This window comes from Ascidiella aspersa, chromosome 8 (genome assembly GCF_963924565.1).
Source record: "Ascidiella aspersa chromosome 8, kaAscAspe10.2, whole genome shotgun sequence".
NCBI lineage: Eukaryota > Metazoa > Chordata > Ascidiacea > Phlebobranchia > Ascidiidae > Ascidiella > Ascidiella aspersa.
In genome coordinates this window covers 8,968,196-8,989,937 of record NC_139454.1, presented here as the reverse complement: position 1 = coordinate 8,989,937, position 21,742 = coordinate 8,968,196, and the positions used below count along the sequence as shown (strand labels likewise).

Below are 21,742 nucleotides of genomic sequence, written 5' to 3'. Positions count from 1 at the left end.
TTAGCCTTTCAGAAAAAGTGTTTTACTCTTTTTCTATACTTACTCACCGACGTTAGTGGCAGAAGGTAGTAAACTTCACAAAATGTTTTCGCAAGGTTGTTGTAATGCTGCGCTGCTTTAAACTGAAGCGTATAGTTTCGAAGGGACACTGAACCCTGATGCGTTCGAATTCTGCCGTTTACAGAACTCTCAAGTCCGGACTTCACCTGCCGAGACAAAAATTGTATACAAATTGTGTCTATACGTTTAATATGTCCGATAATATCGGATAGGAGACGATAGCCGATTTCATATTGTGATAGCATTGCTACTCGTCCGATACTGGGATGGCATCATTGCCGATCCAATACCAACCTAATATAGGCATTTCAGCAACTATTGCAATGCAACCCACCGGTTGTCACCTCAAAATGTAAATTTAGGAACCAATTGTTGTTATACAACGGGCGGTAACTTAATTTCTTAATGATGAATCAAATTTTGGCTTGTAAATAACCGAATTAAAATTACCTAAAAACGTTTTAATTACTGTACATCTATTTTGCCTGTTTGAAGATAATATTGACGTCACTTAATAACGGATAGAGGAACTTTTTAAGTATCGAAAAGAATTGTCAAGTATCAGACATTCCTATCTACAATATAAGCAATTATTCTAAACAAACTTCTTACGACTTACAGTCCCAAAGAAAACTTTTACTGACCTCGATTGAGTAGGTTTTGTTGTCGGAATTGCCATCCAAGACAAACATTGCCGTAAAAGGACGGATGGCAAAGGTTTTGAAAAAATACGACTGTCCGCTTCAAACAGTAGTAAAAGTATTAGCATATGAAGCAAGCTTAAAAAAGCTATAGTAGCTTAAGTCAGGGCTGCGGAGTCGGAGTCGGAATCGGGACTCGAGTAAGACTACGTAAAACTACCCGATTCCCGAGTCTGACGTGCGACACCCCTATAAGTGCATTGCTGAATATCCACCTTATTTAGTTACGTTAATTGTCGGAAAACTGGCTGTAGAGTCAGTGTCGGACTCGAGTTATTTTTTACCGACTCCGCAGCCCTGGCTCAAGTATTGCTATAATTTCAAAATTAAATTTTAGATGTTTATACCATTAGTGATGTTATACACTATTTAAGGCTCTTGGTTTTACGTTGTTTCCCTGTACTTACGAGTAACTTGTATCGTACGTTGCACGTCGCGGAGGCTCTTGTCCCACTTTAAAATACACCTGAAATTTTATTCATCACAAATAGTTCGTGAAATGAGGTTATTTTCTTTGAAACTATATAGCAGCGTTCCTCAACCGGTGCGCTATGGAAGGCTGCCAGATGCGCCGCGAGCAAAAGAAAAATGTAGTTTAATATATAAAACATGTGTTTTTACTTTTCGATTAGGCTTAGCTCATTGATTCCACAGTACTTTCAAGTAGAAAACACAAGAATACCTACAAAGCAACAATATCTAAAACAGATAATCTATAATACCAAAGTACTAAGACCACCGACATAATAACGCAAAATTCGCATTAATGACCACGACAGAATAAAATCTAAAATAGTCTTGATAAGACCTAAACATGTCGAATTAAGCTCTAAATTAATCGCAATGAGCCAAAATTACGCCCAGGACTGTAGCAAAGGGTATAGGATGATTGGGGGACACATGTCTGGCATTGGCCGTGTTTTGGCCCCGGATTTTTTACCTCTGTTTGGGCTTATAGGCGGTAAATGGTGGTGTTAGCAATTGGGCTAGGGTTAAAAATATTCGGAGAGTTGGTGTTAGTTATGGGCTGTGTTTGGGGTTAGATAAAAGGTTGTATTGGCCTTATTTTGGCCATTTAGGTCTGATTCCGATTTCGACATGCTATTATTCCGAAGTTGACGTTGTTCTCATTTTGGGCTCAAGGCTGGATCTCTTTAAAGATATGCATCTATAAAGCCTATATTATAAAAAATGGCAAGAAATTTAAGAGAAATACAGATACACCTTAAAAATTTGCTTCGCTTGCAATTTGCGCCGCAACGTTTTAAAATAGCTATAGGTGCGCCCCCAAGTAAAAAGGTTACGAAACACTGCTATATAGTAACAAAATTACCAGGTTTGGGCACTCTGGGAGCGTATACCATTCTGGGTTGGGGTTTATAAACTGGGGTAGGTAAACTAGTTTTTGGTGGTCCAAACCTATCAACAACTTAGTATATTATTTGCCAAATAGAACGTAATAAAAAAGAGTGCATTAAAAAAAAGCTAAGTCGAATTTCCTTGATGTATAGTTAAACTTCATTGGAGTTCCATTTTTGTTGGACTAAAAACAGCAGGTTTCTTCTAAAGTATATATGTTGATGACATCAATATATAACGCTACCTAAATATTTCTTTGCTCAACGAAAATTCCATGATACTATTCAAATTGGTATTTTCGTGTACGCGAACACAGTGCGATTATGTTTACACAGAGCATTCTTCTAGGAATTTATGACTATGCAAATCACTACAAATGCACCGCCCAATTAATAGTAGTCTTTCTAAACATCGTGCAGTTTAAATTAAGATTTGGGCCTAATACTTTACGTACAATTTTATGGCCTTATACATTACGTACAAAATATTTCTTACGTACAATTTTTAAGTAATAAGCAATTATATCGGACACACACAACTTATAAAATCGTGAAGCAACTTGGAAAACATTGTACTTTTATCCCGTTGATTTGGCAATACTCACGTAATCTCTCCCTATATGAAAACTTTCTAAAATAACATTCGACGATTCTTTGTCATAAAAATAGGCGTAAAACCGCTTGACGTTTCTCCCGATTTTGGGGGAGTTGGCTCGAACACGCTTGAAGATTCCTACAACGTGATATATACAAAAAACAGCGCATTTAATCTGAATGTTCGCTTTTACTGGTATACAAAAAACATTAGGTTGTTGATACGTATATATTCCCTCAAATTTAATCAAACATTTGATCGTATGTTTTAGAAGAGTATTTTAACTTTACATTTTACTTACGTAATACCAGTAAGTCAAGCTTTATAATCGAACAACAGGAATCTACTCTCAAAGGTTTCGGATACCATAACAATAAACATATATAAATCCTAATCAAGAAACTAACTTCGTACATGAACCGCAAAGGTTATTGCGTAAAGTCGTACCTATAGTGTTAAGTGCACTTAAATCAACGTTTTAAATTACTTGTTTGACTATTGGATTATTTTCGCCAACTAATAGTCGCAACTTGCTATTTGTTTTGTTCTTGGTGTTTGCGATGCAAACTATTGCTCAGAATTGGTCTTGTTCAGCGATGTTGTAGATAAAAAATAATTTAGAATGTGACGTGACATGGATCTCACTTTAGGCCAATGACTTGGATCGTGATCTGACGTAACATTTTTTCGAAAATGAGTCGACTTGGAACTTAATCTTGACAAAAACTTATTTCCAACACTCTTACCTTCTACCCAGGCCGATGCGCTACATGGTCGTTTTTGCACTTCAACTATGTTGGACGTTTTCAAGCAATGTCCGCTGGTGCAGTTTCGGGTTCTCGACTGAGTTCCCTTTTGTCGACAACTTGAGCCATCAGCTGACCAGGTGGTCCAAGTACTGGCGACTAATGCAAAATATAAAGCTCTAAATGATCCAATATAGGTTGCCTTTAAAACCGTGTTTTGATATTTCAAATTTGTAATAGGCTACTTTATAACAACGCATGTCAGAATAAGATGTAGTGTCGAAATTATATTTTTTCAACAAGTGCAACAACTGGTTAAGAGAAAATTTGTGACGTTTTGAATTTCGTTTTGTTTTGTTTATCTTTTTTTTAAGCCGAAACTCGATTGTTTTTTAAAGCTGTAACTGGAACTATTAAATACAACAGAGGCGTCCATGGGTTTACCTGATTGGTCAACTCCCAAAATAATGTGAAGCATTGTCAGCATGATTGCCTTGATTTCCTCATTCCATATTTGTTCGGCTTTTTGTCTGTAATGTCATGATTATATTCGGCAAATAATACGAGACTGTTGATTTTCTATTTGGTTAAAATGGAAGAGGGGTTGTTTTACTAGAACAAAAATGATCGGGTTTCGTCAAACTTACTATTTAACTTATCCCGCTAACCCAAATATGTTGCTCAAATATTTTGCGTTATACAAAGTTATTTAAGTTATAACAATGCTGAAGTATAGATGTGGTTGGTATCTAGTGAAGTGAACAGATAATCCATAACTTTATAAAGATCGGAGACAATCGGCAGTTAAACCGCCCGACTGGTTTGCTAACATTACGTAAAAATTTGGCCACACGATTTTACCCAGAATAAAGATGTTGTTTTAAACACGCTTAGTCATTCGTTAAGTTGATGAAGAGTAGTATAGGAAACTGTTTTCTTCTCACTTTGATAAAAGTGTGTATCCGATGACGGCTTCACCTTTTCCGGACTCGACCGACGCCTTGTTTTTAAAACTCTGTCTCCCACGATCTGGTATTAGCACTGAAAACTTGCGGTTTGAATTCTGCAAAGAAAAGCTGCTTGTTAACATCAGGAAAAACTGACTCACGAGGGTAAATTGAATTTGACCAAACGTGCTCAAATTATATATTTAGTAAATTGTAAACTTGAATTAAACTACAACGTAAGGTTACCTGTGTGGGATTAAGCAAAAAAAATGTTTTCTAGCATATGTAGTCGCATATGTATCCTATATCACTTACCGATGTTAGGGGAAGATAAAAGTAAACCTCACAAACACTGGAGTAACGCCGCCCCATGTAAATTTGAACGCCTTCGTATTTAAGAGTATAATTTCGCAAAGAAACCGAACCATTGAAAGTCCGAAGAATCCCAGAGCGGCCAATTGACAGCCGGGAATCAACCTATTTCCAAAAAGCAATTTTTTTGTTTTAAATTCGGGTAATTACATATCGTAAGACCAATAAGACAAACTATGTTAGAAATCACAGATACACTGACCTCTATCGAGTAACTTTCTGGGCCTGAATTGGCGTCAAGAAAATACATCGCTGTCATGGGGTGCATTGCGACAATGGCAAAGATATACGACGGACCCCTGAAAGTAATGAAGACGAGATTCACCGGATTATTAAGGTCTTGTGTTGCAGTTTGTCAATCTTAGGCTACTCAATATTAAAAAAACTATTAAAGATAAATGACTTAAAAAGTTTACACAAGGTTCTGTGTTACAGTTTATCAATCGTATTCAAAGTTAAAAAACTAATTAGCGATAAATGACTGAAAAAAGTCTGTTTACGTGGCCATTCCAAGGACAGTCGATAACCTATTACCTGTTTTGTGTCTCATTCTTATTAAATGGAAAAACGGAGAAAATATGAGAAACGACCAAGAGACAATGAAAAAGGCCCCAAAAAGCTCGCATAAGTGTAGATTATTTGTATTTCTTTTATGCGCGTTGGCTTTACATGATCAATCATTTTATTTAAGAGTCTGTTAACATGTGTGTTAAGTAATTCAAGTCATTTTCTCGCTATTTGAAACACCTCAACCGGGTGTTTCATGAGTGTGGATAAAAAATTATCGCAAACGTGTAATTGTGATGTAAGCACAAGTTTGTGATATCCGAACGATAATATAATAGTTCACGTTGACAAACACCTGATTTATTGAGTGTTAACTTACGTGTAGGTTTTGTTGTATGCTGCACTCACACGGGAAGTGTTTCCAACTTTATAATAGATCTGAAAGAAATCATAACTTGTTTTATGTGTTATTCATACGTCGTAATTTTTATGGAAAAACAACTATTAGTAAATATTTTACGTGTACTACTTTGAAACAAGCATAACAGCTGAATACAAGTTTGACCCAAATCGAGTTTTTTTTTTTACAATTTGCGTGACGATAATATAAAAACATGTATAAAAATATGTATATATAATACAAACAACACAAAATTTCACTGTGGTTCGAAGCTTGTTTCAAAGCAGTTCATTTAAAGCTTACATTGTCGTGCAAATTATCTGTTTGCTTTAAAGTAAAATATTACAAGTGCTAAAACGCTCTTACTCGATTTCCAACAGGAAAGTACAGGTTGTTGTACGTGAGCGAATATACATCGGGAGGTTCTGGTATCGGGTAAGAATAAAAGTTGTCGACCTTCCTTGCAAGATTGCTAATGTTAGACCGAATACGCTGAAATATTTCTGAAAACAAGATATACATAAAAATAGCCTCGTCAATAGCATTTAATAACTAGAGCCATAGCGAAATTCTGTAGATTAATAAAGAAAAATATTTCGCCCATTTATTTGAAACATTTTTACCAAAGGACAACCAATATTGTACTTTTCGGAAACTCAAATGTCTATTGAAAGCAATGACTTTATATTGTAGCGTTTAGCGAATCTGTGGCAATCGAAACTTAAATGTGGCAATTGGACCCATAATGTGGCAATTGGAACTTGAAGTCTCTTACACGAGGTAAGGCTGGTCGTCGTATACATCTGGCTCTTAAAAAATCGGGTTTTGGATTCCGTACAGAAACGACTTAATGAGATCTACGCAACGTCACTTTACTTATTTGATTCTCACTGTTTAATGCAATCACAATTACAACCGTATCCGAAATACTCAGAATACAACAGCATAAACGATATTTTTCAACGACTCAGGTCAACAAAGCATACATTAGAATAACGTATTAGAGTGGTGATGCGTTTTACCCATCCAGCTCATGCGCATTGGTCACACTTGAGCGACATCAGTAACGGACCATAAGAGATCACGTTAAACAGGGCAGTTACCTTACTGGTATAGCGTTACGGGTTATATGCAAATGATACAATGTGAAGTGGCAAGTCGGCCAAATTACTACGTGCGATGATTTGACAAGGAAGTTAAAAAAAGAATTGAAACGTCATTCGTAACCGAATTAATCTTAAAATGTCTGCCCTGGCTTAACTTTGTGGACGCCCTAGAACAGGGGTCGGCAACCTACGGCCCGCGGGCCGGATGAGGCCCGCCGATGAAATCCATTCGGCCCGCCGTCTCCTAGACAAACCAGACACGAGTCTATTTGACACACTTTATGATTAATTTAACTACGTAATTGCGAAAAATGTTCGCGCTTCGCGCGAATGTTCATTATATGTTTGGTTTGTACACGTATTGATGCTGCCTTTTTAACTAGGTCAGCGATTCTTTACCGTTGCGCCGTAAAAGGCTGCCAAATGCGTCGCAGACAAACGGAAAACATATTCAAAATTATTGGACATATATTTTTTAACATTTTTTTATTTTCGGCAATGTAATAAAAGCTTGCAAAAAATTTAACAGAAATATCTGTTTGCCAAAAAAAAATCGCGCTCGCTTCGCTCACCTGGTGCGCCTTGACTTAAAACGGTTAACAAACACTGAGCTAGATTAACTTTAAATGTTATCGCGTTCCCTGAAAGTAGTTTTATTACACTCTTCATTAGTAGCACGGATGACGACGTGTGAACTTGAATTTTTAACCAAACGAACGCTTTTTTTCGCGCTTTGCGTCAACAATTTACTGCCACTGTAAATGTGATTAAACGTTTTTAAGTGCAAAAAATGTCCAAGGTTCGCCTGATTGACAGTTGCTCTAACATTTTAATACCACAATTCTTAGCTAACATTTGTGCGTCCCGCGGAGACCTTTCTAAGTTTGGTTTTGGCCCGCGACTAGAAAAAGGCCGCCGACCACTGCCCTAGAATATGTCGACATATAAATTACACTGTATAGAAGTAAAACTAAACAAAAAATCGACATGCAACCACTGAAATATCTCATGTGTGAGTAAAAGATTGGGTAAACTACGATCATCACTGGGAGATAACTTTCTTACGAATCGCAACACTCAATGCGTGACATACCGCTTCGATCGCCATCCAATATGATATGCATCATCGTCATCATTGTTGCGTTGATTTCTTTTTGCGAAATTGTTTTACCAGTTGGTCTGCAAAAGAAAGTAGAAATTATAAATAGAAAAATTTAGAAAAAGCTAATAGCTCTATTTAGGTTATTTTAATTTTGCAAACGAATACTTTCGCATTTCCACTTGACTTAGACACTTTTTTGACCAAACGAGTTTTACGTGAGCTTAGAAACTATAATTTTAGTATTTTGCGAGATTTATTAAAAGCTATCTTACTTTGACAAGAGTATGTAACCAAGAACAGCTTGACCACCACCAGACTTCACCGTAGCCCTGTTTCTCGAATAATCTTTATAACGAGGACGACGTCCAGTATCGTGATATGACGTCGACACAACAAAAGTACGGTTCGAGTTCTGTTGAAAATATCAAAAGATTTATTTTTTCTTGAATGAAACTTTCAACAATTAAACAATTATATCAAAAGGTGTGGTTCCAGATGGTATTTGAGTTCCCTCTGCATTCGTCAGGTACAAATTTGGACAGACGTTTCGCCGCAGTTATAATTAAAGTATTATTAAAACAATCTTTTGTGTAGCTTAATAAATGCGAAAAAATGTTGAATAAAATGTACATGGAATAACGAGTCTTTTTTTCTATGTTTTACACTTGCAATTAATTAATGTATTTGCTATTTTTAACAACCGTCAAAGTAAGGTATCCGAGTTGTCACATATACCTACCGGAAAAAGTGGCATAAAAAAGTAAACTTCGCAAAACGTTGGTTCTTGGGGCGCGAAATCCTGCACGCCTCCATATTGCATTGTATAGTTTCGCGTTGAAACCAAGCCCGCAAAAGTCTCAAATTTGACTTCTTCGACGCTAATGTAAGTAGGGAAACTCTGCACCTGGTCACAAAATTGCGTTTAAGTGGACTATTTCAGTGATGGCATGCGTAATCTAATTTCGTAAAATAATCATGAAGCAATGTTTCATAATAGTATAAACACTGACCTTTATTTCGTACTTTTCCGGACCAGAGTTTTCACCGAGAAGAAAGAGTGCTGTGAATGGTGTGACACCATACGATGTAAATGTGAATAAAGGTTCCCTGAAATGAACTGGATTAAACGATGCTTTTCATAATCTACTAAAGCCAATTAAAAAATGTTATATATGCGGTTTTATACAACGTCCTAACCAGTTAATATGGAACGAACCATTTCCAAGCCAAGCGATAAGTGGTTATGTCCAATACAGGTATTACAGGTACGGCAAGTGACATAATTAAGATAATTGATAAGAAATGAAAGTCAGTTTGTATTTACGCTTACAGAGAGATATATTTGGCAACAAATAAAAGAAAGATTAGCGAAATACATTTCTCGTTCAATCTTACAAAATTCCTGACTTTGATTACGTCAGGCAATATAAAGAATATAAGCTACTTCAGGGTCGCACAAATATTGACCCGTGGCTATAAAAAATGTTGCAGATCATTTTGATATAAAGGCCGGGTTCCGATATATTAACCAAACTTGGGGCATCCTTTAAAAGCGTCCTACTAATCTGGTGAAAGTATAAATAAATAGAACAAGCTTATAGAGTCAATGGAATCCGACCGCTTTTTAAACGACTGAATAAACTCACTATAGTTGCTATATTAAAAATAGGCAAGCTTGGCACAGTTTAACTATCCTCCATGATTCTTCCGAACTTGCCACGCTCATGGGATAATTAATTTGTGGCAGATGCGCCAACCGAAATACTGACGTTCCCTTTGAACTCACGTGTAAGTTTTGTTGTAAATTGCACGTTTTGGTCCTTTCTTTCCTTCGAAAGATACCTGAAAACGCGTTCGATGGGTTAATGAAACATTTTCTTTAGCAGTTAGTTCGGGCAGCTCTTGTTAACCTAATCCTATAGGGATATAATTACGAGTTACGACTAATGGGGTTTAATTAACCAAAGGAGTAAGTAATCCATAATGTGAGAATGTTTGTTTTTAACCGCAGTTCAAATTTCAAAAAGTATATAGTAAACAGCTTTTCTGTTTTAATTTATTTAATGTTTATTCAATTACAACATAATTTAAACATAAAAAATAGAAGTTTGACAATGGAATAATGTTGCTATATGTTACGGCTGTTAAGCAAAATGTAGTATCCAACCTATGGGATTGTTTAACATTTTTGGGTAAGAAATACAACTTATTAGGCCATTCTAGTGTTGTTCAATCACTGAAAAGAGTATTTCAAAAAAAAAAAATTGTTTGAGGTACCGGTAACGATATTAAAAAAGTTAATAATTAATAACATAGATCAGATGTGTTGAAATGGTTTCTGTCAAGATCCGCCACAGTCAAACCTGACAACATGATGATCCGCTAAACACAATAGCAAATATATTGGACATGGTATTTTTAGTGTGCTTTATTAATGTACCCTACAACATATTAATAACCTTGTAAAAGTTAAAAGTGAAGTATGCAAGATTGTTTCAGTGAGAAATATTTATAATGAGTTGGTTTAGATCTACTCACAATTGCATTGAATCTGAAATAATGCAAAAAGTTTTTTTGAAACTAAATTGGACGATGCGCACAAGAAGTTGACAAATGGCAGATCGAGATCCGCCATTTGAACACCACCGATATAAATAATCAAAATTTTGTTTAAAATTTAATCTTATGGTTTACTATTAGATAGCCGAGATAAATAAGCGTCTGAGATTTGTGCTCACATGGTTTCCATCTCTTCGCCCGGCCTTCCATATTCGGTAAATTCTCCAAGGTGAGGGTAACTTGTAGTAGTTAAAGTTTTCCACGTTCCCTGTCAAATTAGCAGAGTTGCTTCGAAGGCGCTCGACGACATCTGTTAAAAGATATGTTATACCTTTTGTTTATTATTTAAAATAGAGTTTTGGACAGAGTAAGTAAGGGGTTCTAAACCGGGGTCCGTGGACCCGTTGGGGGTGCGTGGACTAGTTTAAGGGGGTCCATGAAGGCCTAACTAAAATATTAGTGTATGACTTAAAATTGTTTTTTTTTATTAATACATATTATTAAAACAAAACGCTTTGGTGCGTTCTTCTTAAATGTTATTTTACTCCGGATTCCATTTCACAATTTTTAAAACAAAAACAGTAGGTGAGTTAAGTTTATTAGTTTTATGACGTCATCTCTAAAAAATTCATGCCGACCATGGTCCACGCAATCAAAACAAAAGTAGAATTTCCGCGTTACAAAATTGTAATAACCCAGCCCCGAAGGATGTGGCACCAAAATAGCCTACTGTAATTAATCACGGTACAGTCAAAGCTGATGCTTCTAACGGTATTGCATAGTTAGTATAATATCAGTCGTAATTATGAAAATAGTTCACACATTCAACCCGCAAATCTCGCCATGGTTTATTCAAACTTTTGAACGGTGTGCGCGGGTCATTGTTTCACATTTGCAGAAACGTAAATCATTAAAAGTAATTTGCAACAAAGTGTAAAAAACACACGAATACAACATTTTGTTTTACGATATCGAAATGAAGCTTTTAAACGAAATCCGGTGTTGTAATGATTAAGCCAACAAAAGTCAATAAAGCCAAAATTTTATAAGGTCCTCGTTTGCCACAAATCACCTAGGGGACTGCTTCTAAGAAGTTTATATGTCAATGTAAAGTCAAAATTTTCAATAAAGTCAAAAATTTAAATAAAGCAAAATTTTGTTAAATTATGGCTTTTGACAAAGTTTTTGTGTTTCTTGAGAGTATATTTTGTAAAAATCGTCGCGGAAGCATTGTAAATCAGGAACTGCGACACAATTAAACCATATAAACCAGTGATTCTCAACCTTTTATAGAGCCAGAGCCGCATTTCAAACCTAAGGTTTGCAAGGAGCCGCATAAAAACAACCGTAGGCATATAATTAAAAAAACATTAAGAAAGCAACTAGAAAACAACAAAAATACATTACGCTAGCCTAGGCTAACTAATTATCACTGTTGAAACAGCTATTTCTTATTGCCATAGCTTGTCGATCAAGACTAAATATATTATGACGTCACAAACCACAAAATTATTTTAAAGACCCGGACGGAAGTACCGGGGAACATAAGTACTTCCCGGGAACAATTAGTACTTCGTACTCAGGATCCTTGCTGATCAAATGCATTCACTTTTATTTTCTTTTACTTCCTTTGTTGCAATTCTGCTACTGCTAACTAATTTTTTTTACGCCGTTAGTGAGAGCCGCAAAATGTACAGTTGAGAGCCGCATGCGGCTCTGAGAGCCGCGGTTGAGAATCACTGATATAAACCCATAAAAGTAGGAAATATGTCACAATGCCCACTTGGATCAGCAGTAACTACTGACATTCTGTAATACAAAATGCCTAAGCAAGCTAAATTTATCGCCAAAAAATACGACGTAGGCCTACGTTTTATAAGTTGTGAAACACCTTGACTTTTCGACAAAATATTATGTTTGGGTAACTGGCATTATTTAAGGAAGAGTTGTGGCCTCTACAAATAGGCAATTTCGTTAGGTTAAAATAAAGTCAAATTTTCATAAAAAATACGGTAAAGATTTTTTTTAGGTCAAAATAAAAATGACCCCTAGCAATGATACAGAGAAGTGACTGATGCCAGTTACGAACAAACACACGTGTATGTAAATTTAACGTGGGATAGTTAGTGATTGCTTTGAACAATATTACCTTTTTAGCCCTGGATTTTATATTTGCAAAAGATTTATTTTGATTTAAAAATGACAAATTGTAATCAACGATTTTTTAACAACTTTAGAGGTAATTAATTGTGGGCGGCTATTTTATGGATTTAAAGGTTAATATGAATGGTTACACACAAGTCGGATTTCTACTAAGGGTGTTAAGGTATATAATAGAAATTACAGAAAGTATACGTTTATATGTATTTGGACGGGGGATATAAAATAATTGATTACCACCTCATTCAAACATAAAAAAATTAAAACAAAATTTGTTTATATAACACATCTATGAGACACTATCATCTAAAGTGTTTAAAAGTAACTTGGCCTCATATTCACCATGCAGTTCAAAAGGTTTTATGCCTATAGGTTATACTTACCTTTTGCAAATGTTGCGGTGGTCTCCGACGCAAATGCTAGAAACGAAAAATAAACTGTTTAAGAAATTTAGTATGTGATAACGTTATTGAATCGGCATCAAGAAAAAAGGGTTAGGCCCATTTTACGATATAATTTAGTCTTTGTAGAGAGGTTTTTTATTTAGACAAGGAATAGAAAACCGCGAATACGTTTACTGTGCTTTATAGCGTAAAAGATGTCTATTTTTAGCCTGCCAGTCGCTGTGGGCGTTTTTCTAGTGCCCCATGACAGAAACAAACAATAAATTTACGCTGCTAGTTGCCAGTTGCCACGAATGACAAAAACGAATTGACAAACCAAAAATAGCAGATGACTTGAAATACAAAACTATGGCATAAATCAGCGTTTTCCAACTCTGCGCTATACTATATAAGGTTGCCTTGTGTGCCGAAACCCAACGAAAAAATATCTGACATAAATTTATAAAATTATTACTTTCTATTCCGGCTTAGTACATTGAGTGAGCAGTAATAGAAAGAATACCTGACTATAGAGCCTATAATTTAATAAAAATGTGCATCAAATTTACGGTAGGGCCTATCCCCGAAGTTGCGGACTATAAAAAAAGTTCAAAAAAATTGTCGTGGGGTGTTTGGCTGTTTTGTAACCGAGCGGTCACTTAATAGCTGATGTAGACGTTGTATTTTATAGTTTTAAGCCAGATAAAGTGATAGTAAATAGCCACTTTGCTGAGTTTTAGCTCGTCTTATTTTTTTATCTCAGCAACGGAAACCTTTACTTATTTCAGATATTCATTTTTACTCAATAACAAAAGTACGCGAAAAAAGTCGTCATCGAAAAACAGGAAAACACTTCAGGGCCTATTTTCAACATATGACGAATCGATAGCCGACACACGTTAACAAATAAGGCCTCGGGTGGATGAAAAATGTACTTTAGTCTGGACGCTGAGTTTAATTACGTTTAATCACTTGCTGGATAATCTTTTAACGTCGCATATTTTGCGTGCTGTGCAATCTCGAGTGTAGCCTACCTGTGTTGGTTTATACGTTGCATGTCTAACATTTGTTTGGACTACTTACTGACTGTACTTTTCTGTAAAATCAAATGAAAAAGGTTTGAAGTAAAGTTTGCACAAATCATTTGATTGACAAAATATGAAGTAGGTTGGTGCTAAATACAAAACTGGTGTGCACGTAGGTAATAAACATACATCACACTAACACACACACGCACGCATATGCAACTGGGTCAGTTGGAAACAATGGACAAAATGCGTTCCGAATAATTTATTAATCGTTTGGATTACCAGTGATCAACACTTTTTTGCTCCAATTTTTTTTTCTATTTTTAAACTCTTAATTATATAATCTTTGAGTTACATTGCGCCAATAAAAACCATTTAATGATTTGAGAACCATTTTCATCGTACATTGTGTTTATTTAATAAAAAATAATTTTTTCCATTAGTAAACTAAGGTAATAAAATGTGGCCTAGTTATTTTTTAAAAATGTTTACAATTAGAACTATAAACCTTGGCTTGTTCCAGGCGCGAAGACACAAATTAAGAGCAGTATTTCCACAAAAATGAATCCTTCCTGTACATTGTGCCTTAAAGTAATAACTGAAGCAAAATATGTTTGTCTGTAGCGCTGTACAACATTCCAAAGCGAAACAGTCATTATGGGGATTTTCCATTTAGCGCTTTATTGTCGTTTTGCCCACAGGCTTGATTGTATGTTGTCAAGTGGCGAAGCCGGTCTTAAATGTACTGTCGTTTCTGATATAGCTTTAACCACGTGGCAATTCAACTAATACAGTTATAGGGTCTTTTGAGCGATTAACACTCTTTCGTAGAGACAGCTAAAGACCAGATCAACAAATTTTTGGAGTGAGTGCAAAGTTTACCGGACTATCTTGATGTTGCAAGCTAAAAACCCAAATTTTCTTTGTTGTGTGATAATTAAGATTCATGAAAATACCGGTATGAATATATTTCTCGGTAGGCTGCAGCACACATTCATATATGTAGGCTACACATAGCGCACATCGAAGTGGGCTATACTTCAAAATAGCAAAATGCAGTGTTTCATTAAGAATTGTGTTGTAAAATGGAGTTATGTAATCCAATTATTTTACGTAAAACAATTTGCGTTTTGTATTGTACGTTTTTGATTTTTTTAGTTGAGTTATTGCTCATTAATTATCGGAAGAGTTTATCCATTTTAATAGCTTAACTTAACGTGTAACTTTTTTTAACCTGGACTTGACTTGCTCCAATTGTGACTTAACTTGCTATTATTTAAAAAGACTGGACTTCGCCTTAAGTTGTTTTAAAAATGACTTGACTGGGACATTTTAAATTTACACGTTTGGCAAAATGTGATATGAATCGGCCAAAACTTGATACACAAAGGATCATAGGTCTATGTGGATACTTTTGGTAACAAAATAATATTTGAATTCTTAATTGAATGATTTAAAAGGAATTTTGTTGTTACAACGGTAATAAAACTAAAGTAATCTACTTAAATTAAGTTATCCAAGTTCAAAATATTACAAGCAATCAGAAACTTATAGCCATACGACCGAACTATAATAACAACATTAACTTAAAAAAACACACTTCGAAATAAGATCAAACTAGGAGTAATACCCTAATAGTACTAATACCGTCTAAATCGGAGAATAAGTCCTAAACCAGTCGGAATAAGACTTCAAATGGCCAAAATCAGGCCTATACAACATTTTACCTAATCCCAACCACCACCCCAAGTACATTACTAACTCCCCTAATAATTTTAACCCTAACCCAATTTCGAACCCCAACCAGGGCAAACAATCCGGTGCCAAAACAGCGGTACCGGTCAGACTAGGGGGATTATATTTCATGTATGACTTAAAGCCTTCTATTCGTTTTAGCTAATCATAAAAATCAGTTATACGCCCAAAAAACAACCGGGTCACCGTATAAACACGTTTGTAAGACGAAATGCAAACCCAGAAATACATTAACACCAAATAGAAGTAAATTAATTTTCAAAAAGTCAAATAGACAAGATTTGGCCTGTGTCGTGTGTGATAAGAGTTATCTAACATAGGCAGAATACTGGGTACAATGTATAGCCTACTCATTATATTGTGTAGTTGAGGTTTCAAATAAAATGGAAACACGGCTAATGTGCCAAGAAAATACTTAACAAAGGTGTTAAATACTCATAATATACCGTTTATAATCAGCAAACAGCAATTAAATTAGGGTTCCTCTTTTTCCCGGATTTTTTCACTCCCGGGAAACGGGATTACAAAATAAAAATTCCCGGGAAATAAAAAATTTCGTGTCCTAATTACGTCCTCATGATGTTTAAAATTACTTTATATTAGCTCCAAATATTTACTTAAGCTTATTATGTTCTGTAGTATTGCTTCTGCAATCTTACAAGACCTTTTCGTATTAAAGGCTGGACCATTATTTGCTTTTATTTAGAAAACGCGCATGCAGGTGCATTTTTATCGGTAAAATAAATTTAATTAGGATTTTTCCGCTGGTAAGCGCAAATAAAGCAACTCAGGCAACAACTTTAACAGGTTTGGTAATATTATTTTTCTTTATATTAGTCAAAAATGTTTCTAATTTGGGGGGCGCGACGTTTTTTTTATTTAGACAAGGTATAGAAAACCGCGAATACGTTTACTGTGCTTTATAGCGTAAAAGATGTCTATTTTTAGCCTGTCAGTCGCTGTGGGCGTTTTTCTAGTGCCCCATGACAGAAACAAACAATAAATTTACGCTGCTAGTTGCCAGTTGCCACGAATGACGAAAACGAATTGACAAACCAAAAATAGCAGATGACTTGAAATACAAAACTATGGCATAAATCAGCGTTTTCCAATCTCTGCGCTATACTATATAAGGTTGCCTTGTGTGCCGACGAAAAAATATCTGACATAAATTTATAAAATTATTACTTTCTATTCCGGCTTAGTACATTGAGTGAGCAGTAATAGAAAGAATACCTGACTATAGAGCCTATAATTTAATAAAAATGTGCATCAAATTTGCGGTAGGGCCTATCCCCGAAGTTGCGGACTATAAAAAAAGTTCAAAAAAATTGTCGTAGGGTGTTTGGCTGTTGTGTAACCGAGCGGCCACTTAATAGCTGATGTAGACATTGTATTTTATAGTTTTAAGCCAGATAAAGTGATAGTAAATAGCCACTTTGCTGAGTTTTAGCTCGTCTTATTTTTTATCTCAGCAACGGAAACCTTTACTTATTTCAGATATTCATTTTTACTCAATAACAAAAGTACGCGAAAAAAGTCGTCATCGAAAAACAGGAAAACACTTCAGGGCCTATTTTCAACATATGACGAATCGATAGCCGACACACGTTAACAAATAAGGCCTCGGGTGGATGAAAAATGTATTTTAGTCTGGACGCTGAGTTTAATTACGTTTAATCACTTGCTGGATAATCTTTTAACGTCGCATATTTTGCGTGCTGTGCAATCTCGAGTGTAGCCTACCTGTGTTGGTTTATACGTTGCATGTCTAACATTTGTTTGGACTACTTACTGACTGTACTTTTCTGTAAAATCAAATGAAAAAGGTTTGAAGTAAAGTTTGCACAAATCATTTGATTGACAAAATATGAAGTAGGTTGGTGCTAAATACAAAACTGGTGTGCACGTAGGTAATAAACATACATCACACTAACACACACACGCACGCATATGCAACTGGGTCAGTTGGAAACAATGGACAAAATGCGTTCCGAATAATTTATTAATCGTTTGGATTACCAGTGATCAACACTTTTTGCCCCAATTTTTTTTTCTATTTTTAAACTCTTTATTATATAATCTTTGAGTTACATTAAAAACGCGCCAATAAAAACCATTTAATGATTTGAGAACCATTTTCATCGTAAATTGTGTTTATTTAATAAAAAATAATTTTTTCCATTAGTAAACTTAGGTAATAAAATGTGGCCTAGTTATTTTTTATAAATGTTCACAATTAGAACTATATACCTTGGCTTGTTCCAGGCGCGAAGACACAAATCAAGAGCAGTATTTCCACAAAAAATGAATCCTTCCTGTACATTGTGCCTTAAAGTAATAACTGAAGCAAAATATGTTTGTCTGTAGCGCTGTACAACATTCCAAAGCGAAACAGTCATTATGGGGATTTTCCATTTAGCGCTTTATTCTCGTTTTGCCCACAGGCTTGATTGTATGTTGTCAAGTGGCGAAAGTGGTCTAAAATGTTCTGTCGTTTCTGATATAGCGTTAACCACGTGGCAATTCAACTAATACAGTTATAGGGTCTTTTAAGCGATTAACACTCTTTCGTAGAGACAGCTAAAGACCAGATCAACAAATTTTTGGAGTGAGTGCAAAGTTTACCGGACTATCTTGATTTTGCATGCTAAAAACCCAAATTTTCTTTGTTGTGTGGTAATTAAGATACATAAAAATACCGGTATGAATCTATTTCTCGGTAGGCTGCAGCACACATTCATATATGTAGGCTACACATAGCGCACATCGAAGTGGGCTATACTTCAAAATAGCAAAATGCAGTGTTTCATTAAGAATTGTGTTGTAAAATGGAGTTATGTAATCCAATTATTTTACGTAAAACAATTTGCGTTTTGTAATGTACGTTTTTGATTTTTTTAGTTGAGTTATTGCTCATTAATTATCGGAAGAGTTTATCCATTTTAATAGCTTAACTTAACGTGTAACTTTTTTTAACCTGGACTTGACTTGCTCCAATTGTGACTTAACTTGCTATTATTTAAAAAGACTGGACTTCGCCTCAAGTTGTTTTAAAAATGACTTGACTGGGACATTTTAAAATTACACGTTTGGCAAAATGTGATATGAATCGGCCAAAACTTGTTACACAAAGGATCATAGGTCTATGTGGATACTTTTGGTAACAAAATAATATTTGAATTCTTAATTGAATGATTTAAAAGGAATTTTGTTGTTACAACGGCGATAAAACTAAAGTAATCTACTTAAATTAAGTTATCCAAGTTCAAAATATTACAAGCAATCAGAAACTTATAGCCATACGACCGAACTATAATAACAACATTAACTTAAAAAAACACACTTCGAAATAAGATCAAACTAGGAGTAATACCCTTATAGTACTAATACCGTCTAAATCGGAGAATAAGTCCTAAACCCGTCGGAATAAGACTTCAAATGGCCAAAATCAGGCCTATACAACATTTTACCTAATCCCAACCACCACCCCAAGTACATTACTAACTCCCCTAATAATTTTAACCCTAACCCAATTTCGAACCCCAACCAGGGCAAAGAATCTGGTGCCAAAACAGCGTTACCGGTCAGTCTAGGGGGATTATATTTCATGTATGACTTAAAGCCTTCTATTCGTTTTAGCTAATCATAAAAATCAGTTATACGCCCAAAAAACAACCGGGTCACCGTATAAACACGTTTGTAAGACGAAATGCAAACCCAGAAATACATTAACACCAAATAGAAGTAAATTAATTTTCAAAAAGTCAAATAGACAAGATTTGGCCTGTGTCGTGTGTGATAAGAATTATCTAACATAGGCAGAATACTGGGTACAATCTATATAAACTACTCATTATATTGTATAGTTGAGGTTACAAATAAAATGGAAACACGGCTAATGTGCCAAGAAAAGACATAACAAAGGTGTTAAATACTCATAATATACCGTTTATAATCAGCAAACAGCAATTAAATTAGGGTTCCTCTTTTTCCCGGATTTTTTCACTCCCGGGAAACGGGATTACAAAATAAAAATTCCCGGGAAATAAAAAATTTCGTGTCCTAATTACGTCATCATGATGTTTAAAATTACTTTATATTAGCTCCAAATATTTACTTAAGCTTATTTATGTTCTGTAGTATTGCTTCTGCAATCTTACAAGACCTTTTCGTATTAAAGGCTGGACCATTATTTGCTTTTATTTAGAAAACGCGCTTGCAGGTGCAATTTGATCGGTAAAATAAATTTAATTAGGATTTTTCCGCTCGTAAGCGCAAATAAAGCAACTCAGGCAACAACTTTAACAGGTTTGATATATTGTTTTTCATTATATTAGTCAAAAACGGCAATTTTTTTAAGTTTCGCTATGTTGCCGAATACCCGGGATTGTAAAAAAATTTCCCGGGATTCGGGATCGTAATTTTGCGGGAAATCCCGGGAATTTCCCGTCGAAACATTCCCGGAGAGGAACCCTAAATTAAATACAACACAGTTTGCTAATATATGTAATACAACATAATATTACAAATAATAAACAACGTCTGTTTAAAGCTATTTCACAAGAAATTGTGATGGATAACTGTACAAATAAAACAAACGAAAACATTGTCCAAATACTAATTGTTCCTAAACGTTCCAGGACATTGACCTAAAGTTTGCCCGAGGCTTTAGCGCTATTTCTGATAATATGAAAATTTGAAAACTTAACGCATTTAAGGAAATGGCGGAATGTCTGTGCCTGGCATTACTACACGTTAGTCTGTAGCACAATTACATTTGATAGACACACAATTTTGATCAGGTAAAGGTTATCTGCAAGTAATGAAAAAATGATTAGGTCGCACTGCACGGCTACATTGAAAGTAAATGCTATACAATAGATCACAGTTCACAACTAGTAAATGCTATATAATGGATCACAGTTCGAATACCTAGGCCAAAATTGAATTTTAACTATTTTTTGGGGTTTATAGTGGCTAAAAAATTTAAAAATAAATAGATTTTTAATGAACTTCTCTGACAAAGTCCACTGGCAATCTACTTTGTGACTCAACACCATGCCCAAAAATGACACGCAACTTCGGGCCACGTCCGTGTTTGCCTGCTAAATCATCGAAACGGAAAATATTATTGGGAGCATATGGAAAACGACAAACAAGACCCGTTGGAGGAATATAGTTAACTACCTAATACCACTCTGACAAAATTTAGCAGCACTGCGCTATTGTAAAATACAGTAGTACCGCGCTATAACCCCAGGCAAAATGTACAACAACCGCATACTCAGTCTAAATTTACAACTGTTTATTTGCTCATATTAGGCCGGGCAACTGATAAAATAGCTATCAACCGACCAAAAAATCATGCAATACTTTTCAGGCCAATTGCGAACATAGGTTATAGAGATTGTGACACGTGATTCAGCAAACCTACACAGGGATTCTACAACATAATATTTAAAAGTGATCAAGGGGCGACAGTTTTAAAAACTTCTTACATTTTGTTTAACCACGTTAATTGGGGTAAAGCTTCCGCGCTCATGATAATTAATTAATTAGTGTGGTTGCCTTATTTGTGTTTTCAACAGAAATTGTCCGATGCTGCTTTTGCATTGCCATTTTCCGCCGAAATTGTTTCCCAATCTTCCGGACTTTTGTTTTCCGACGTAAGTTAAGCCGCATGCTACATTATAAATATACATCTTGCGCGTATTAGTAAATTTGGATTGAATGAAAAATATTTTAGCCTATAAGGAAACGTGATGCATTGCCACAGTAATTTACGCTAGTGATTCTCAGCATTTTATGAGTGGTAACCTCCTTACATGTGCTTTTGTTATTTTGCGCCCACTCTATTCACGTTTCAACAAACTCTCCCTTCGGAGGCGCACATTACTGGATAATTTTTCGTCGTGCTGCAACACATCTGCGTTAATATGATTCGATCTTTCATATTCTTT

The 21,742-nt window shown here is 35.3% G+C and overlaps 1 protein-coding gene across 3 annotated transcripts in view; it reads right to left on the bottom strand.

Moving 5' to 3' along the window:
- Positions 1–18,128, bottom strand: part of LOC146135659 (uncharacterized) — a 32,540-nt gene extending 14,412 nt beyond the window's left edge. For 2 of the 3 annotated variants that reach the window (XR_014501567.1, XM_083395210.1), the window contains exons 1-19: positions 14,533–14,695; positions 12,997–13,032; positions 10,633–10,763; positions 9,681–9,736; positions 8,905–9,001; positions 8,634–8,798; positions 8,167–8,306; positions 7,886–7,971; positions 6,053–6,189; positions 5,666–5,724; positions 4,982–5,078; positions 4,723–4,884; positions 4,405–4,523; positions 3,905–3,990; positions 3,461–3,619; positions 2,725–2,852; positions 1,169–1,227; positions 705–801; positions 48–206 (exon numbers count right to left, since the gene is read on the bottom strand). Coding sequence is in view for 2 of the 3 variants with exons in the window: in XM_083395210.1 (XP_083251336.1) it covers positions 48–206; positions 705–801; positions 1,169–1,227; positions 2,725–2,852; positions 3,461–3,619; positions 3,905–3,990; positions 4,405–4,523; positions 4,723–4,884; positions 4,982–5,078; positions 5,666–5,724; positions 6,053–6,189; positions 7,886–7,971; positions 8,167–8,306; positions 8,634–8,798; positions 8,905–9,001; positions 9,681–9,736; positions 10,633–10,763; positions 12,997–13,032; positions 14,533–14,680 (2,121 nt within the window). In the remaining variant the exon portion in view is untranslated. Of the gene's footprint in view, positions 1–47; positions 207–704; positions 802–1,168; positions 1,228–2,724; positions 2,853–3,460; positions 3,620–3,904; positions 3,991–4,404; positions 4,524–4,722; positions 4,885–4,981; positions 5,079–5,665; positions 5,725–6,052; positions 6,190–7,885; positions 7,972–8,166; positions 8,307–8,633; positions 8,799–8,904; positions 9,002–9,680; positions 9,737–10,632; positions 10,764–12,996; positions 13,033–14,532; positions 14,696–18,032 lie in introns of those variants that run through there. The other variant, XM_083395211.1, reaches the window with a different exon arrangement.
- Positions 18,129–21,742: the final 3,614 nt, after the last annotated feature.